General features: G+C 44.8%; 1 protein-coding gene across 2 annotated transcripts in view; it reads right to left on the reverse strand.

Annotated features, from left to right (window-relative positions):
- The window catches only part of KLHL14 (kelch like family member 14), a 64,784-nt gene extending 59,473 nt beyond the window's left edge, over nucleotides 1-5,311 (reverse strand). Inside the window, exons 1-2 of one of the 2 annotated variants that reach the window (XM_048049372.2) lie at nucleotides 5,201-5,311; nucleotides 2,639-3,615 (exon numbers count right to left, since the gene is read on the reverse strand). In XM_048049372.2, coding sequence (XP_047905329.2) covers nucleotides 2,639-3,570 — 932 coding nt within the window. In that variant the 5' untranslated portion in view covers nucleotides 3,571-3,615; nucleotides 5,201-5,311. Of the gene's footprint in view, nucleotides 1-2,638; nucleotides 3,616-4,551; nucleotides 4,651-5,200 lie in introns of those variants that run through there. The other variant, XM_048049371.2, reaches the window with a different exon arrangement.
- Between the last annotated feature and the right edge of the window lie 15,267 nt (nucleotides 5,312-20,578).

Below are 20,578 nucleotides of genomic sequence, written 5' to 3' on the forward strand. Positions count from 1 at the left end.
CAGGATCTGCACTTGTAACACAAACTTTATGAATAACTCTGCTCACAGCACACAGATGGGATTATGATCCAAAATTGCTGTCCATAGTTCTTCAGCCCTGGCAACAGCAAAAACTTGTGTTTGTCAGGAAAGTGAGCACGTGATTTAGCACATAAAGAACAAGCTTAAAGGAAAAAAATAGTGCTATTCCTGTTTAGATTTCAGAGGAGAATCACCTTGCATCAAGCTTCCCATTACACTCATTGTGTTTAAGAAATGTAAGTAGGCTAAATTCCAAAGTACCCCAAAATGGTAGTGGATTTGTACACAGGTACACTTTTTTTTTTTTAAGTAGCACATTGAAAAAAAAAATAATATAGTTTTTAAAAGGCAGAAAAGTTATTAGCAAATTCTCATTCTGAGTGCAATTCTCCTAATTTCTTCTATACGCTGTCAGCAGGTGACTACAGCTGTGCCGCTTGCACTTCTCACTAACACATACTGTACTATGCAGCATATATTATACTGCACAAGAGGAACAATTTATCTCTTTCTAAAGATATGTGAACCTTTTGTGAATGACCTTTCATTAAACTTCATAAAACAAAATTCTAAATTACCAAGGTCATCATTGCTCACAGAACAGGTAATCTAAGTTAAAAGTCCTTCTCTGTGTAATAATTTTTATCTACTCACACAAGTACTTAACTGTTCAGTTACTTTTAAGATTTGCTTCTACAAATTAGTAACTCAAGAACCTCTTTGCGGATTTTCTTTCTTAAAATAAAATTTTATCAAATGTCAACCTGTCAGAATTGCAGCTTTAAAGACACCATGGGTAACGTGAAACACAATTTGGGAAATTTCTATAGTCCTGGGTATGCTTTTTTGTTTTTACATTCATGCTTAAGAAGGCAATTGTACACTTAGGCAGCCCGACTAAATCTTAAAATAATTAAGATTCAAAATGGGCCTTCGTGACTTTTATAAATTCCCAGGACCTCAAATTAAAATATACCAATTATATTTTGTATCACTGAGTATTTCAACATCTCCAACATATTAACATTTTGAGTAAGTTCTAATGACTGTTTACAAAGTACAGAAGTCTGCATGCTTTCCCTTCAATTTCAACAACACCAAAGAACTCAATCACCAGAAGCCAGTGACAACGCTGCCATTGAACGCATGCTAAAGTTGCAAAGATGATGGTGTGTTACCACCTATCACTGTTAAGGGTCTCTTGAAATACTATTATCCGCACGTACATGCAGACCTGTGACAAAAATAATGGTGGTATTTGGACTCTCCCATAAGCCATTAAGTAAATGCAACTTTGAATCTAATCTAGGTCTCAAGTACGCTCCTTTTATGTGTGCTCCCGCTTACGAAAAGCCAGCTTCCAGCACCAGGAGTATCAGATTCTTGCAGCATCCATGACACTTGTAAGCATTCAGTGGTCAGAACACCACTACATATCCTTCAAATGACATGGACCAGTGAAGCTGGAAGGTATCTTCACTGAACCAAGCAGGCTGGTATCTCAGCAATCCACCAGGACAGGAGCCCCGGCACGCCCCAGGTGGCGTGCAGAATCTTGACTAACAAGTCGGTGGCGGGTTTTGCATTTTTAAAGTCGATGGTTTTGAATATTGAAATGCAGAGGGTACACGCCAGCTGTAACAGCAGCGTCTCAGCAACACTTCACCTTGCGAAACGCTGGTGTTTGTTTTTTATTGTGGGGTTTAGGAGTGAGAATTGGTTAGAGAGCAAGGTGATAAGCATGACAAAACACTAACAGAGCCAGCTAGCTAGAGATAATAAAAGAAGGCAGAGCATTTCTGAAGTTAAATCATCAGGGTACCTCTTACGTGAGGATACAAAGAATCCTCTGCCTTAATGCTAAGGGAGCACATTGTTAAATATTTTAGATAATATATTTTCTTGCAACTGTTAAGTCATTAAGAGTAGCCACCTCTTAGTTAAAAGGCTGAATATCACATTCAAAGTGTGCGTTGATTTCTGCGCTACTGTGACACTGTACTTGGAAGATGGTATTATCTTTCCATTTCTGAATGAAATGAAGTATAAACATATTTTAAACGGAGGAAAAAAAAATCCTCTTTCGTTTCGGGTGTATTTACTATTCATTGAACTCTATGCTGTGCTTTCAGTTCCCAACACCAACCTCATCTTGCCAATCTCTGACATCATGATTCATCACCTTATTAAGTGAAAACAACTGGCAGGCCGTGGCCATCCGGACTATGAAGTCACAAGTTTCCCCGCACAACGGGGACATCACCTGAACACCGGCAATAAGGGGGCGTGCGCGGATAACGCAGTTATTTATGTACGTGTGTATACAGACAAGCATTAACTGGATTTAGGACAGGGGTGTTGTAGGTTAGAACGCCCTGGAGATGCAACTCCTTGTTAAAAATTTGGGGTGGGGGGGGTGATAAATCAGCATGTGAGGGCTCGTTACAGCAGGCCCCCACCTCCCTCTCGCCCTCCAGCCCCAGGGTCGGGGCAGCCGGGGCCCTCCTAACCCCGCGGCCCCTCGGCAGGCCCGGCCCGGCCCCGCCACACGCCCCGGGGGTGCCGCGGGTGTCGGCAGAGCCCCCCCCGTCCCCCGTCCCCTCGTGTCGCCCCTCACCTGCTGGCCAGGCTCTGCCGGCAGTGCTGCCTGAAGGGCATCAGGTGGTAGTTCATGGCGTCCAGCAGCAGCTTCTGGCAGACGGGGTCGGTGCGCATGAAGTCCACCGACTGGACCCGCTCCACCAGCTCCGGCGCGGGGATGAGGGCGAAGCGGAGGCGCTTCATCAGGTCCGGGGCGTACTGCATGCGGGTCTCCCGGTCGTGCTCCAGCCACAGCACGGACATCTGGAAGAGCGCCAGCTCCGACTCGACGGGGGGCAGCGAGTCGAGCAGGGCGCGCATCTCCTCGAAGTTGAGCAGCAGCACGTCCTCCACCAGGTACTTGTTGGCCAGCTTCTTGGTCTCCTCCAGGCCGTGCAGGGCGGCGATCTTGCACACCTGCTTGTAGTTCTGCACCGAGATCTGGTCGTTGAGGAACTGCACGCACAGCTTGGTGACCTGCGGGATGTGCAGGATCTTGCTGACCGACAGCACCTCCTCCACCGTGTCCAGCGACAGGGTCACGTTGGCCGTGTACAGGTACTCCAGCACCAGCCGCAGCCCGATGGACGAGCAGCCCTGCAGCACCAGGTTGTTGATGGCCCGCGGGCTGGCCAGCAGCTTGTCCTCGGGGGAGGACGACGGGGTGCCGGGCTCCTCCTGCGGCTGCGGCGGCGGCTCCTTCGGCGGCCCCCCGAGCCCGTCCTGGGCGCCGGGCCCCAGCCCCAGGGCGTGCGGGTGGCCGCCGGTCCCGCCGCCGCTGGAGAAGAGGGATCGGAAGTACTGGGAGCAGGAGGCCAGCACGGCCTTGTGGCAGTGGAACTGCTGGCCCTGGGCCGTCAGGGTCACGTCGCAGAAGAGCTGCTTCCTCCACAGCAGGTTGAGGCCGTGCAGCAGGTTGTCGCTGTGGCTGGGGTCGAAGGTGGAGGTCCTGTCCCCGGATCTGGACATGGCGAGCGGCCTCCGGCACACCTGCCTTTTAAACCCTCCTCCAACCTGGGCAGAGGGGTGGGGAGGGGGGTCGGGGTGGGGTGTTGGGGGGGGGGGGGGGGGGAGGACGGGACGACACACGACACAACAATAAACACACAGCTTTAGAGGCCTGCAGGACACATGGAGGCTGGCTGGGCACGCCTGGAGGGGCAGGACGATCCCCTGCCGGCCGAGCAGCCCCCGCTGGGCGGCGACCCCCGGCTACGGGCTGGCTCGGGGGGGCGGGGGGGGATACAACTTGAGAGGGCCAGAGGGGATTTATTTGGGGGCTTCCTCCCCACGCACACACCACCACCCCTTTCTTCTCCCGCCTCGGTGCAAAGCGGGCTGCTCTCCAGGGGAGCAGCGAGGCAGCCGGGGACGTTTGCAAAGCTGACCCCCCCCCAAAAAAAAAAAAAAGCCACAAGGAAACCAACCCCAAACCCGAGCAATCAACACACACCAAATAACCCCCCGAACTCCTCGGCACGCCCGGAGAAACTACCAAGTGGCTGAAACTCCGCCGGGAAGGCGGACGGCCCCCTGCCTCCCCGCCCGCGGCCCCCCACCCCCGGCTTTGGCAACTCCGGGCGCCGGGACCCGCTCCACCCCCGGGCCGGGGGCACGGAGCTGAGCCCCCCACACCTCCCCTCCTCCGCCCCGGCAGGGAGGCTTTGCGATACTTCGCGCCCCGGAGGAGGAGGAGGAGGAAGAGGAGAAGGAGGAGGCAGCCCCCACCCGGGCCCGGCTGTCCTGCCCGGCCCGGCCTCGCCGCAGACGGCGCCGCCGCCGTAACTCCGGTAACTGCGTGAAGTTCAAGTTGGGGGAAGGACCGGGGGGGGCCCTGCCCGGCGGCCCCGCTTCGGCCGGGAGCCCCCCTCCTGCCCCTGCTCCGGGCCCGGGGAGGGGAAGGGAAGGGACGGCAGGGGAGGGGAGGGGAAGGGGCCGGCGGGGCCGCACCTGCGGGGGCTGCGCAGCCACCGACCCGCGCTGGCCGCATCCCGCCCCGGGGAGCGCCGCCGCTGCTCTTCCTCCTCCTCCTCCTCCTCCTCCTTCCTCCTCCTCCTCCTCCTCCTCCTCCTCAGCGGGATCCCGCCGAGCCCCGCTCCTGCCATTGCAGCGCGCTCCGTCGCTCCTCGCCAGCGCCGGGCCGCCGCCGCCTGCCCTGGCCCCCCCGCCCCATTTATCGGCGCTGCCGGGGGCTCCCTCCGGCCGCTCCCCTGCCCCGGCGCCGCTCAGCCCCGCTCCCCGCGGCCGGGAGAAGAGAAAACCTCCCGGAGCCTCCCCCTTTAAGCGGACCCGGTCAATCCCCCCCCCTCCCCACCGCACACACACACACACACATACATACATGCACACAGATACACATACACACACACACTCACACTCCTCCTCTTTCTCCCTCCCCTTCTTTCTTCCTCGTTTTTGCCCGTTTCTCGCAATTGGGAGTTTATTCTGGCAACGCGTTTGTTACACAACTGCCCCCCCCCCCCCCCGCTCACACTTCCAGCACACACACACACACCCCGCTCCTCTCCCCCGACAACAAACAAATCGGGAGACACAAGAAAATGCACGGAGACGGTCAGACACAAGGCCGGAAACTTACCTGCTCCACAACCAGGCTGCCAAAGTAAAGGTTCACTTAAGCTCCCCCCCAAAAAAATCAATTGTCCTTCCTTTTTAAAGGTTTGCTCGGTCCTTCAAAAAAAAAAAAAAAAAAGGAGAGAAAAGAAAGAAAGAAAAAAAAAAACCTTCTGGTTCCCAACTCGGAGCAGTCACTCTTTACAATTTATTTTGTCGTACATCATTTGATCACCATGAATTAGCAACAGCAAGAAAATGTACGAGAGAGAGAGAAGGAGAGAGAGAGAAAGAGAGAGAGAGAGAGAGCGCAGAGCTTTCTGCAAGAGAAGAAGAAGAAAAAATGTACGTGTGACAAATTATGCTACCAAGAAACAACACATCATTATCCTTGGGCCTGGGGCTCAGTGAGTCGTAACGAGAGTAATAGGAAATCCACGGTTGGGGAGAGAAACGGTCGTGCATGGCCAGTGGAGAGAGACCATACAGGGGGATGGATGCTGGAGAGACTCGCAAAATTATGGCTCAAGGCTATTGTAAAAATTGTCGAGCGTAAATGACTGCGATTTCAAACATCTTTGGAAGAAAGAAGGGGAAAAAGCGAGCCCCCCCCCCCCCCCCTCCTCTCTGCCTCCCTCCCTCTCGCTCTCCCTCTCTCTTCTCTCTCTCTATAAAGAACCGTCAAGTTTTAGTGCGCATTGCTAATTAGTCAATTTCTCTCTGCCTTCACAGGCTGGCGACTTTGCTGCTGAGCTGAAACTGCTAATTTCTGTGACCAGCTTTTTTCTTAGCTGTGATCTGGATGAATGAGTAGCTGTCTCACAGAGATGACAAAAATAAACTCTAATCCCCCCAAAAATTTCCACTACATCTTTCTCATGCATAGATTTATGATCTTCAAGCGCCCTGTGCAATATGCAAACTTTTTGTGGGTGAGTGTGTGTGTGTGTGCTGCTGGGGGGGTAGTCTGTTGTATTCAGGTTACACAGGATTTGTTTTGTGTCTCTGCTCTCCCCCCCCCTCCCGGGATGCGATGGAGATAATGTCTGGTTTCAGTACCCGATATATTGTCGCCCCCCCGCCCCCCCCCCCCCCCCCCGTTGTATTTACATTACTGCTCCGACAGGATGCATCCTCCTTCCTTGCAACTGTGATGAGGCTGGAGGGGTGGAGGGGAGAGAAAGAAAGTGAGGCTACTAAATGGTGTTAGTGGTAAAATGTTCCCTTTACATTTGTTCCCCTGCACTGTTCAAGATTTATGATCTTGTTTGAAGGCATATTTTCTCTATCGTTTTGTCTGGTTAGACAACCGTCTCTGAACTTCACTGTCAGCTCTTCAACAGATAAGGGTTCAGAAGTCACATTTTTTTTATTGGAAGATTAGCATATTGTCAGATTTGTCTTTCAGTTTCGAGACTTTGCAGTGCAGAAGCCTGAATCAAATGGCAGGAAAGCAGCTGCTATTTCACAAACATAACCTTTCAACTTTCTGCCAGATCTGATACCCTAGAAACGTGCACAGCCCATGCTTTGGGGCTTTGTTTTGTCTTTGGTTTTTGCTTCATAGTTGTAACAAGCAGAGGGAATCTCATGGTAGGCACTTTGAACTTTTGCTTTCCACCAAAGGGTGTTTTGGTAGAGGACGTGTTCTCCACACTTTGTCTGATGATATATTGGACCCTCACAAATATAGCTCTGATCTTCTGTTGACAAACCTCCAGTGGTCAAAAAAAGAAAAAGAAAGGTGGGATGTATGCCCTTGAATGAAATGCACGTGAAAGAAGGCTGGAGTGAACACTTACGCAAAGTTTTACCTGATGTGAAATCCACAAGCCCCATCCCATTTCCCGGATAATACTCAGGCTCTTGCTATTAAATTACACACCAGGAGTGCGTGACTTTGAATGCCAGGTCTCATGGTCTTTCTCTTTTACTTGGCCAAGGATGCCAGCACATTTACAAAGTCAGAGTCAGATTGCTCAGGAATGCAAAGGACTGAAACTGAAAGGCATCAAGGCAGTTTTCGTTTTTATTTATTTTCTGCTGACCTTAAAAAAGAAGTTCTGCCATACCCTTCCTTTTTGCTTCACCAGATAGCTCCCCTCCTCCTCCCTTGTAGGTCATTTCTTTCTGCAAGACATTTCCAATAGAAATTAGACAGTTGGTGTTTTAGGGCATGGTATTTTTTCCCAAAAGAATGACACCATCATATGCTTTGTCTAAAACCATTTTCTTTGTTTTGTTCTTGTTGAGCCTCCCCTTCCTCCCAGCCGTACCCTGTTGGCCACCCAGATTTTGGCCCCATTCAGGTGAACGAATTACAAGATGCCTCTTTTTTTAATAGTGTTTTCACTGGTGTTTTCAGTCATGTTAGGTGTCTCCCAACTGTGGTAGATGAGAAGAACAATTTTTACGTTATGCTTTTGCTGCTGAACTTTACTGCTGTAATGGTTGTAAATAATCCCCAAGGGGTTTTGTATCAGTTTCCACTGAGTGATATGTCACACACTCTTACACCATCGTAAGCCGCCAAAATATGTCTGTGTCAATGTGTAGCAAGTTTCTGGGACTAGCATACTGGTCTTACTTATGGATATGATTTGTGGTCATTTACAAATTACAGATTTTTAACTTTCTGCCACGAAGCTTTCTGAATTATACTACATTGGGTAAACATTTCCAAAAGTCCAGAGTTTGTTATTTTCAAAATGGACTTGGGCACTTTTGAAGGGAGGCTTCAGAACTTCTAACTCACTTGGGTGCTCACATTATATCTGCAAGGTAGAAGATTAAAGTTTACCTCTTCCAGGCAGCAGCTGTCAGCAGAAAATTCTGTGTGTTTTCCTTCTTCTCTGATTACTCCCAGACCTGTGCCATGTAAAATGATTTTTTTTTTTTTTTTTTCCTATGGACCTAAACTAGATGTATTTGCCATTTGGTTTAAACGGGGACTTTATGTCTCTAGCTTATAAGCCTGAGGGTGTCACAGACTTGAGGGAAAATGCTGGGAGTAAAGAGCATCTCCCTTGAGGCACAGAACTCTTGCTAACTCCTGAGCCTTCCCTGTCATACTATAGGGCTCTATCCCTAAGCAGGATTCCCTCATAATGGAGGACAGTATCCCATGCTTTCATGTTTTGGAGACCAGATGTTGGTAACTGTTGTGCCTTGTCTTCCCTCAACTCATCTCCTCTCTACCCTGCAGACTCCTCAGGTTACTGAAGCCTCATTGCATAGAGTTGTAGTAGAGAGGTCAGTACTGCAAAGGGAACTAAATCACATCTTGTGTTTCAAGGAAGAGGTCCTCATGCAAGAGGTCCTCCTATATTTTTCATCAAGAAAATGTAAGGCTTTGTCTTTTAAATCCCAGGGAACAAACAGTAAATAAGCAAGGAAAATGCTTTTCAGTAAAACTAATTATATTAAAAAAAAAAAAAAGGAAGTTTTGAATCTCTCTGTGTTACCTGTGCTTGAAATATGAAACATACCTCTGTACAACTGATATTTGGGGGGATTTTTTTAAATATTTTATTGTTGCAATACGCATTGAGATTGATACCCCAGCCTAGCTCCAAAATCAACAAGTTATAGAATCATAGAATCACAGAATATCCCGAGTCGGAAGGGACCCATTAGGATCATCGAGTCCAACTCCTGGCACCACACAGGTCTACCCAAAATTTTAGACCATGTGACTAAGTGCACAGTCCAAATGCTTCTTAAACTCCAACAGGCTTGGTGCAGTGACTACTTCCCCGGGGAGCCTGTTCCAGTGTGCAACAACGCTCTCTGTGAAAAACCTCTTCTTGATGTCTAGCCTAAACATCCCCTGCCTCAGCTTCACACCATTCCCGCAGGTCCTATCACTGGTGACTAAGGAGAATAGATCTGTGCACAGGATCTTAATTATTAAGAGCAAAAATAGATGTCAGATCCGAACACCTGCCCCTCTGTCACTGAGGCTGCTGTCAGAAACAGAGTTTCAGCTGGCTTCACTCTTTGAGGCATAGAAGTCACCATTCTGCACATCTTCTGGCCTGCTGAACCCCCTCAACAGCTTGCATTTCTGGCACTATTACATTTCAAATAATGGGAAAGACATGACTGGTTGATAGTGCTCACCAGAATCAGCCACACGGGGATGGTGTCTCTACCCACAGGAAAAGAAAATTATTCTGGGGACCTTCCAGAGAGGTAAAGATGACAAATAAATTGCACTGTCATTGTTGTACAACATGCCATACAAGTTGTTAGGACATCTCTGGGTGTGTAGGTCCCTACTGTCATACAAGAATTTTACAAGTAGATGAGCAACACTAGATGAGCAATAGATGAGTATTGGATGCTATCAATAATGTTGCTACTCATGCAAATGTTGTTATATAATCCACTGTGGAGTTTCTGATGTGGAAGTTCATAAGGTTGTCCTTCTGAAGGTAGAGCTGGTATCACTTCCCATGTATAGACAAACTTCTTTAATCCATTGCCAGGTAGTGTGTTTAGGAACAGGACAGGAGGGGAAGATTGCAGGAGGTTGCGGTGAGGTTAGAGCCCATGAATCTGGACTTCTGGATTCTCACTACTGAACGGTGATTGTACCTGTACCTGTTTGCACATTTTGGGGTTTGGACCTGGGAATCATCCATTGCTTACTGGTGTCTTCTTCTTCCTGGAGGAGATCAGTTCCCTGGAAACCAAGGAGCTGTGAGGACTTGCAAGGAGCCGCGAGGGAGACAGTCCTGAAATCAGAAGTTATCTTGGGTCTAGTAATATAGATGTAGCAACCTTGACCCAGGTGCAGCCTTTAATATCTCCATGCTTCAGTTAACAAATGCTAAAAGGGGTTTTCATTAGTGCAGTCCAAGGCTCTCCCAGCTTGTGGTCCATCTCCCCACTGAGCGCATCTGCCCAGCTCCACCCCCGGCTGGGAATTTCTGAATGTTTCCCATTACGCTTGCTATGCCAATGTCTGCTGCAATGGTGTGGCTCTAGAGTCTGGTACAACTGGCACCAGAGGTGTCACAGGCATCCTGATAACCTGTGTTGTGCCCTGGGTTATCGATGCTTGCCTAGTGCTTTGAGATTCCTCCAGGAATGCTGGCTGGTTTTATTTATGCACATAGCCATATCCTGAAGGATTGTTTCCATGCCTGAACGTATGCAGAGCAGAAATTTTTCTGCAACTTAGTGTCATAATACCATTAGGTATTCAGACTTCCGCCCTGCTTACCCAAAGTTCTGGCGGTGGTGGAGTGGGAGATGCTAAACTGGACCTCACATGAGTGATCTGAAGAGTGCTGAAAGGCAAACTGTTCTTCTTCCTCTCCCAATCCCCAGAAAGGCAACAGGGTGAACCACATAAAAAGATAAAGTCATTCAATGCAATGCTGTGCAATCAAGATGACATGAATAAAATTTGTAGAAAACCGGTAGCTTCTGAAAAATCAGAATATAAGGTATTGCCTCTGAAAGAATTATTAAAATAACTTGGGGGGGTGTAGAACTCAGAACTGTTAAAAGAAGCAGCTAAGCTTGGGAAAATTGCAATCTAAAAGCAAGGTGGATTAAGCAAATCCGTCTGTACAGAACCGTGCTACAACTAGGAACCCTTTAACCATCACTCGGAAGAGCTTATGCTCTGGGACTTGATATTCAGACACACAATACGAGCTTTAGAGATTGTGTCTGCACCATAGTCCAAATTAAAGGATACCCTCTTGTGCTTAAGTCCAATTCTGTTCAGGAAAGCATTTAAGCATTTCTCAAAGTGTATTCTTAAGTGTGCTCTTGAAAGGGAGTGTTCTCCTGACATGGGACACGTGTCTGCATTCACCACTCAGTTTGGCTGAGTTTTCCCAGCTTGGTGCACACAGGACTCACTGCAAAACAAGGAGGAGGACACGGTGGTGGTAAGTGGCACTGCAACCTCTCCAAAGTCGTGGTCAGGCTTTGTAAGGAGCAGCCTCCATGTGGGACAGTGCTCCTTCTCAGTCGCTTGGTTTCTTGAGGCAGCATATTGAGAAACAATGGCAAGTTTCAGACCAACAGGAACTATCTGGATTGCAGTGGCAAGATTTAGAACATGTTTTTGTACTGATCTAATACATAATCCATAGGTTTAACGTGGCTCTCACAAGCCCCAAAGGAGCACTAACCATTTTTAGGGAAAGAAGAGTTGCAAAGAATTTTTAATTCCCTTTCAAGCAAAGTCTGCTGACAAAGACTTTTGTCCTCCATCACAACTAAGTACTCAGAGGACAGAAACCTTTCCCATAGTACTCCCTTTCCACTGCCCCAAGATAGTTTCCTCCCTTTGGATGTAGCAGAGAGGACCCGTTGGATGTTGACTCCCAATGAATTAAAATAAAATGGAGCTTTAACTTTGACTACCCAGACATTTCTCCATTAGCATGATTTTGGGGGCAAAGATGGACAAAAGTATAAAAAAGAAAAGGAAATGCAAGTTAAGTTTTATGGTCTCCCCTTGCTTTACACCATCTTTCTAAGATAACAGAGCACCTCCTGACCTGGCTGATGCCCACAGGGCTCTGCCTAAATAGTGTGATCTTGTTCTGCTGCAGAGGGGAAGAAGGAGAGCTCTCCCCATGCAGATGATGTATCATCACTTTCTCAGTAACCAGAGCTGTTAACCATTGTGAAAAGAGTCAATATTGTTTTCTCCCTGTGGTCTTTCTCCCCTGTATTCCAAAATGTATTTTTAGAGTCAGAAACTGCTTACTCAAGTTAGCTAGTTTGCTGAGAGAACAAAACAAAACAGAACCTAGAGACAGAGCTACACGAGATTAAAACCAGGTAATCTTTAACTTCATGTGGCCGGTGAAGGTCAAGCATTATTCCCCTAACTGACGGTGACCCTCACGAGTTGGGCACTGTGTTTTCGGTGAGCTCCAGCAATGGCTCAGACCTAGCCCAACTATCTACCCAGGCAAACAAGGACCTCTGTCTTCTCTCCACTAGGTCCAACTGCGGAATAGCAAACTGGGGTAGGCACAGAACTGAAAATATATATTTTTTCATCAGGCTTGGGAAAGATAAAACTTTGGTACCAGATACTTTGCCTAGGGAGAAAATGGGAGCAGGAACATAATCCCTTTACTTTGCTGGAGTGTTTCTCTGCTTCTCAGCAAAATGGACAGTTGTGCCCAGCTTCCTGGTTCGAATCTGGCCCAGGCAGTAGCAACCAAAAAGAAGTCATCACGGAATGGCTGGCAAGGCCCTGCGTGTCCCCAGCCAGCTGTTTCAGTCCAGCATCTAGTTCACATAATAAAAACGTCCTTGTATTTGGCTCTGAGTGACATTGTCTTGGAATACGAGCAGATCATCTGTGGTCTGCTTTGGCATGGAAGAAATACCAGCCATTCACAGCTGGAAATTGTTCCCCCTCACCTTTTCAAATATTTCCATGGTGACAAATGGGGAATGTGAGGAAGTCGATACTAGCTCTATTTCTGTTATACTAGAGGTTTAAGAGGAGACTTTAGTCTTTGCTGTTATCAACAATCAAACTTATTCACGAGCTGTATATGGGAGGTAAAAAAAAGTAAGTATGAGGGTAGGTATCATTAATTCTAAGAAATGGAGATGAAATAGAATAAAGCGATGCTTGGTGTCAGAGCCCAGTCACCAGAACTTCATCTCTCTTTTTTTTTTCTTTGGCTCAAGTTGCCTTGGTGATTTTCAGGTACCTATTGCTCATGAGATAACATCTTCCTGAATGCCCAGTGCTTCCAATTCATTTACACCAAGGTATAAATAAACATCCCAAATATCCTCGGGCTGAGAAGTGACACTGGAGAGAAATGAAAAAGGGGCTCCATTTTAACTTCATTCAAGGACTGCTCATCAGCAGACAAAGGTTCATTGCTGATGTAAAGGGATGGTCCTAGTGGACTCAGTGCTCGCTCACACAAGCTATGAATCTGGCCAATAGTCTTTTACCGATGATAAAACAGGGAGACAGGCAAAATGAAAAACATCCCTCTACTGAGAAATTTCATTTTTTAAAATTAGACATATTTTAGTTACGAAAGACTGTGAAAGTGTTCAAAATAATGAAACTTTAGGATTTCTGTTCTCCTTATCTCAAGAATAGCTGTGATGATTTAAAACGGATATGATTAAAAGAAAATTTATATATTGCACCTTGACTTTGGTTTCAGACCTGAATGGATTTTAACTGCCAGGTGACAAGCCCTTTAAAATGGGATTAACAATGGAAATTCTGGCTTTTTAAGCTACCATGGTGATACTATTACATCTGGGCTTCTTCACAGCCCTTGGTCCACCGTCAGGAACTGCCAGTGACAGACACCAAGACTGAAGCTACGGCAGTGACCCGAGTTATTTTGGAAGTTACAGCTCAACATATAAGATTTCATGCAGTAGCTCTGATGACAAAAAAATGAATTTACCACATGGAATCTCACAACATATTGTGCGGTAACTCAGAAAATAACTTGGGTTACCATAGCACATATATATATAATACACATTAACAGCATTTATAGACACTGATCTATTAAGTCATTTTCCTACACTACCTTCAGACCTTTTGTATGAAGCAGAAAAACCATCATTAAAGCTATGGTTTGCCAGACAATTACTTTGTCAAATCTCAAGAAATTGCATAATAAATTGTATACATGCATCAAACATGAACGGCAGAAGGGTATAACAAGCAGTATATTTCCAGTCCACTTGTTCTTTCATCTAAACAGTAGCTTTTGTTTTGAAGAGTAATCCTATATCCTTTTCAAGGCATAAAACGTGCATATACATTTATCTATCAAACTAAGTAGAAATAATTGAAACACTTAATATGCACGGTAATAAAGAAACGCACGAACAACTTCATTATTAATGTCTATTGATTATTTATGTTTTCAAATAGGCAAATGTAGCTACTAATATTTTATTATGTTAGTCTATATGTGCATTTTGGCTTTACCTGGTTATTGGCAAATTTACTGTCCACGTTATGGCGGATTTTTATTGCTGTACACTCATTTGCTATGCGCATAACTGGGGTCAGTTTACGAACTGACTAGTGTTTACTCAATTTGATTACTATGTAACATTTCTGAGACTATTCCCCCTTTGGAAAATTAACTGTACAAGGAAGCCTAGTAAATCTTTACTTAAAAATTCCAAACTTTAGATTGATTTCAGCAGTGGGTCTGTATTGATTTAAAAAGCTTTGCGTTCCTAACTAAAAACTAATCTTTATTTCACCCTTTAGTGACTGCAGTCATAAATATGTTCACTCGCACTGGAGTTTAGTGGATTAATGGTTATTGGAGATTGTGGCTTCCAACTGAGGTTGGTAAACCTTAACCTTTGGAGGACAACATGAAGGCATTTACCCCTTGTCATCTGTAATAGCTAGGTCCATTTCTGACAGTTACCTGAGTGTTAAAGAGGAGGCAGAGCAGGGGATAGGAAATAAAGCACCAGCGGCTCACTTTAGCTATTAATCACCTATTAGACAGAGTTCTGTATCTGGACCTGACTCATTTTCTGATGCAAAGACATTGAAATGAGACAAAATTTGTTTAATTTGCGATACTAGGACTCTAAAATTTCCAAGCACGAGAATTAGTCATGCCTCAAAATTAAAAGGCAGAAGTATTCTGCTCCCTGTTCTCTTATTTCACAGTGTTTGTGTGAGATGCTTTCTGTGACTCAGTACAGATTTTTCTCACTGTCTCTGACAGAGAATTTTTGAAGGCAGCTGGCAGGAAACATTACATTATATTCCACTACAACGACTTATCATTTATTACCCAAAACATAATTATACCAATTGTTATAAAAACCATAATTGCATTAATGTCTTAAAGTAAGGTTTATTCTGGAATGTCATGTTCTGAAATAGATGTCAATTAGCACTTAAGTTATGAACAATCCATCCCTACCAAACTTTAATTCACTCAAGTCAGCTTAAGTTACTCAAGAAAGTAATGTGAGGGTAGAAATTATTCCCACATGTAAGGACTGAAAGATCTGCCCTAACTTTTCATTAAAGAGAATAATGATTATTGAGAACATAAAAAAATTATTTCATTAGCCATACAGGGAAGGTTTCACTGGAACACGAAATATACAAAACGGTAGATGTCAAGTGATTATATTAACAGACACAATTCAATATCCATTGTTCCAGAAAATATACTGAGCTTAAAGGAGAGATTTCTCCTGCAAGAAATATTGACTGGAGCCTGCCTAAATTCAAGGGAGAAATTTATTTTTCGTAAGCAGGTACCATCTTGTGGCAGTCACTTCTGTAGTTATTCCCATTTGAGATCATAAGGGGTAATTGTGTCAGAAAGGGTACCAGCACAGTGCACCTGATTTTTGGCAATTGATTTTATTTTAAAACCTGTCTTTCTATTTTTATTAATACTCTATCTTTGCAAATCAAATTCCTGGGAAGGGAGATTGCTTTTGTAATAACATAGAATCACAGTTGCTGGCAGCTGTTTCAGATGATTCTAGGCAATTTACGTCCCTTGAGACATTTCCCCAACGTCAAGGTAATCAGGGCCAGTGGGATATAATCTGGGAACAATTCTAACAACAGATTTCCCATCCTGGACCAAAAAACACAGTCCCGAGAGATATGCAGATCGCTCGCTGTGCCTTGACATTCACTCCTAACACTTACCTGCAAATTTTGCATCCGTTTTGTTTATCAAGGTAAAAGCATTGATTCAAACATTTAAACAAAGGTAACAAGTTGTAGGAACACAGAACATCTGCTAGGTAGAATGTTGCCCTTATTTTGCAACGTCACTTATTTTACCTTTCCCTTGTTCCTTTAATTCTCTCTGACTCATCCCCCAGTTTCAGACTGCAACAGATTTCATCCAAGAAGGTCAATAAAGCGCAGCTGCACCCCACTGTTTGATGTCCTCACTGAAGAGGGAAACTGGATTTGTGGGGTCTTCTACAAGCTTGTGCTAATGGCAACAACCACTGGGGTTTTGCAAAGATAACCTCGACTTTAATAACAAAGCACCAGCTTTCTTAAATCTATCAGTTTCTGTTCTATCTATCTTTGATGATCTGAACTGAAGTTTATTTCTCCTCCCTTAGCAAAGCAAGCCTTAAAATTGTGATCTAGGTGGAGAGAGTAGAAAGAATACAGAATACTGCCACTGCAGGAGGCTGAGGGACAAAAATCTGCCTTTACCTCCCCACTTAGCATACATAGAGAATATACACAAGATGGTGGCAGTTAAGAGTACCCTCAAAACTTTAGCTTGTTAACAGTCCCTAAAAACTTTCTGCAGTATAAATAAGGTTGTGATAATTGCAGATAATCTTTTGATTGCAGCTGGAGACAAGCAGGAAAATTTCCTGCTCATGACAAAATGCTAAGACTGATCTCTTCAGTTTACATTTTCAGCTCTTTCTGATTGCATGTTTTTGATGCAATGAGTATGAAACCGGTCTTTTTGGCCCAGCATGAAATGAAAAAAACATGTACTGCCATGCACAAGAGAGGTCCTGTGCCTCTCTCTACAGCACCAGCTGTAGAGATCTTTCTGGGGTTTGGGAGATACCTTCATCTGCCTGCGTGGGACTGTCAACCTGAAGAAGAGAAGGAAAAACAAGTCTGCCTCTGACTGCCTGTCCCTATGGCAGAGCAGAGCTGGTGTTCAGCTAAGCCACCACTGGAGGGTTAGTGTCCGCTGGAGAACTTAGCGCCACAGGGGGCAATGGTGACAAGAGACCATCCAACTCTTTTTCTACTCATTCAGTTTTGAAAAACAGACACTGGATGAGGAGATCACCTCTAAATGCTTCTAAATGCTACCAGGTCAGTGGGATGAGGAAGTGTGATGGATCAGTGGGATAATGGCTCAAACCAGGGGAAATAGGAGTTTGGAGCTGATGTTTTCTGACTAGGAAATGAGTTTATGTAGCTGGTACGTTTTTGTGAAGGGAACATGTCCAGAGAGCATCACAGACATCACTGAGTGTGGGGGGAAATACCTTGGGGAACCTTTGTTAAACCTGTGGAAGCTCATCACTCACTGACACCTAGCTGAGCTCAAACTAGGTCCACCTGGAGTAAGACTGCTGTTCTCCTCTGAGAATGCCAAGCTGCTTAGAACATTATAGGAAAAATATAAAGAAATTAGAAATGACCACATCATTTCACACAGCAGTAAATATGTCATAAGGATTTTTTATCACACAGACTTGATGCACATTGGGCAGTAAGAAAATAGATTTGATCAACAGGAATAGATGCTTTAAAGCTAATATGATCTACTGAGTCACAAATCCTCTTTTTCATAATGCTTAAATACGGATTTACATGATGGACCATAACAACTCCAAATGCACCATTTATGTTTATCATGTAAATAATGATGAGTTTTCAAATGAGAATGCAGATCAAAATAGCACACTAGTTATTCAAATGGCTTCTTGGTTCAGAAATTCACTTTTTGAATAGTTCAAAAGTATGAACTATTTAGACTGTGATCTTACATTACTGAGACCCAGGTGACTAATGTGTACATGTGAGTGGTCCTGCTAAACTCAGTAGTTTTACTCAACTGTACAAAGTTACTTATGGCTGTATGTACCTGCAGAAGGGATGTCAAAGTCAGTAAACTTCTCAGGACAGTTTATTTTTATCTTGTCAACTTCCAAAAATTCTGTGAGCTGATGGTAAGATCCTAGTATTCACTAGGTGCTATTTAACATTCGCTATTTGCTGCTAGGGAAATAATTCCTGTGAGCAAATCATGTGCAATGTGATCATTAGTTTCTTGGTTTTCCTACCTTTTAATTCTTCCACAATGCAGTACTTTACAAACAGTCAAGAAACCTCGCCAGGATCCTATTTAAATGTGTGTACTTTCAGAAATGCTATGCTACCCTCTCTCAGCTTGCCTTTGCATGCCTCAGCCCCATAATCGCCCTCCAGCTTGTGTGTACATGTACAAATGTGGGATTCTATGGGAGTCATGGCAGCTCCTGCATTTGGCATTTACATCTTTAATAGTTAAACAGTAAATTGTTCTCCGGATTGTCCAGTGTTGCTGAAAAACAGACACATTTTCACCTTTGGTACTGGGATCTCAGCCAAGGATGCCTTCTGTAGTTCTCCAGAGCTTAAAACCAGTCTTGTGCAAAAGGCCAGTACAAGGGTCTTATAAGTGAAGTCACTTAAGTACCTACCCTGGCCCCCCCAAATCTGTCCTGATTGCTGTAGTTTGTGGCAGACAAGCTTTGGACTGCCTCTGAGTAGAAAGGTGAGGTCTAAAAATAACCGAGACCCACGTGTTCAGGGAAAAATAAAAAGCCCAAAGGTTATTCGGCATTATTTTGTCTTGTTCTGTATGCATCTCCCCCTATACAGACAGAGTCCATCCCCTTCTACTTCCTCTGAGTTAATTATAACTTGCATTGAGTAGTGTCATGGAGAGAGACATAAAAAGCAGCAACACTAATAGTACTCAAGGGGAATTTAGCAGCTCTACAGCAGAACAAAAATCTCCCAGCAAAGAGTTGTGGCAATAAATGAGCCAGTTTGATACCAGTCAAAGTCCACATGCAGATAGATTTATTTGCTCTATATTGGCCATGCTTTTCCAGCTTCATGAGATATGGATATTTCTGCAGGAAGAATTCCACTTTTAGATTGAGAGGTAGAATGTCCCTGCAACATAAAGCATTCACTGGCCGCTGCACCGGTACAGTGACACTGGAGTTCAAAAAAGCTTTCGCAAATCCCCAAGAGGGGAAAAAAAAAAAAAAAAGAAAAAAAAAAAAAAGGACTGGGATTTGGGCACTGCTTGAAAGGAAATATTTGGACTTAAATTTCAGGAGGAGGGTGAGGGGTGGTTCTCACCATCTCTGCTCCTGCCTGAGCCAAGTCAGAGCCAGCCAGAGGCAACCAATGTTTGAGTGATGTGATGCGAGGGCTTCCCTGGCCTGGATGCTCCTGAGCTGTGCAGGTGAGCCGGGAGCATGGGCAGAGTGCAGCATGGAGATGATACAAGGCACAGTGCAAAACACATCTCTAGTGCCTGTGTTTAGCTGCTTGCTTTTAGTCTATTTATGCTGGATTAGGTGTCAGGCAAATTGTCAAGGTCAGTAGTGCCTTACTCTAAGCAGCAGCTAGAAGGGACTACATGATGCTGCTCACAACTGGAATCCCAACCAGCTCTTCTGCTTTCTTCTTCTTGATTACCACTAGCTTGTCCAAAGCATTGTATTCTTCTGTTTGAAATTCATCTTCAGCCCTCACTTCCTTCTCCCTGTCCCTCTCTGATGACCTCTCTGTCTCTTCTCAGTGAATACTTACCAGCTTTCTCATATATGGTCTCAGCATCCTTCTGTTCTTCTCATAGATTCCACCTTATAGGAGGAAAACAGATGTTTTTCAGCAAGAGAGCCAACACAATAGCAGAGCTATAGCAAGAGCTCTCTTGTCTTGCTTAACTACATTTTACTTCAGAGTTTTCCTTTATGATGGCTAAAATCCTGTTTGTAAAGCGTGATGATCTTTGAACAATTTACTGATCTCCTCAGTAAATTGTGAGAAAAAAAATGAACCTAGTTCTATGGACACCATCCTAGTTCAGAACCTAAGCCTCAAGAGGTATCTCTTTCCTAGAGGGTGTCTTCACATAAAGAAGTGCTTGAACTCATGCCTAAACCAATGGCCTGGATAAGACACAACTTGCTATACATGGAAAAAAAGACAGATCTGAATCTGTACTTTACAGTCATCCTCTAACACCAAAACAGGCTTTAGTAATTAATTCCTGAAGGTCGGAGAAGGTAAGAATGACCGGAATATGTAGCCTCCATTTTTTTTCAGGATGCTTGTTTTTTGATACCTGCTGCTTGAGTAGCGCAGTTGAAGAAGGGGTCCTCTATCTCAAGAAGCTGTAAGTCTTTCCTTTAGACTAGAGCAAAGGCTACAGAAAGCCGTGCAAGCCAGCGATTTGTAGGTAAGCTGATGTCATATATATGTATTTCCCTTCTTCTGAGAAAAAAAATAAATAAATCTTTTGGTACTTGTAGGGCCAATTCCAGCAGCGATGAAGACATCCAAACGGTCCCTACAAGTTTTGTAGACACTCCATAGACTTTCCTGTGGACGGCATAGACAGATTTGTACAACAAAGTGTTGAAATAGTGAAGGTAAGGTGAAAACAGAGGGAGAAAAAATGTCCTAAGTGTTGATTAAACCCCAAAGTGCACAAGAATTTACCGTGACTTCCCATTCCTATCTTTCAAGTTAAATTGACCTTGTTGTCTACCACTGGTTTTTCTTCAAAGGTTTATGGAAAATAAACAGACTTCCTCTGAAATTGCATTGAACAAGCACCAGACAGAGAATTCCCTTCCCCCA

Source organism: Anser cygnoides, chromosome 2 (genome assembly GCF_040182565.1).
Source record: "Anser cygnoides isolate HZ-2024a breed goose chromosome 2, Taihu_goose_T2T_genome, whole genome shotgun sequence".
In the NCBI taxonomy this organism is placed as follows: Eukaryota; Metazoa; Chordata; class Aves; order Anseriformes; family Anatidae; genus Anser; species Anser cygnoides.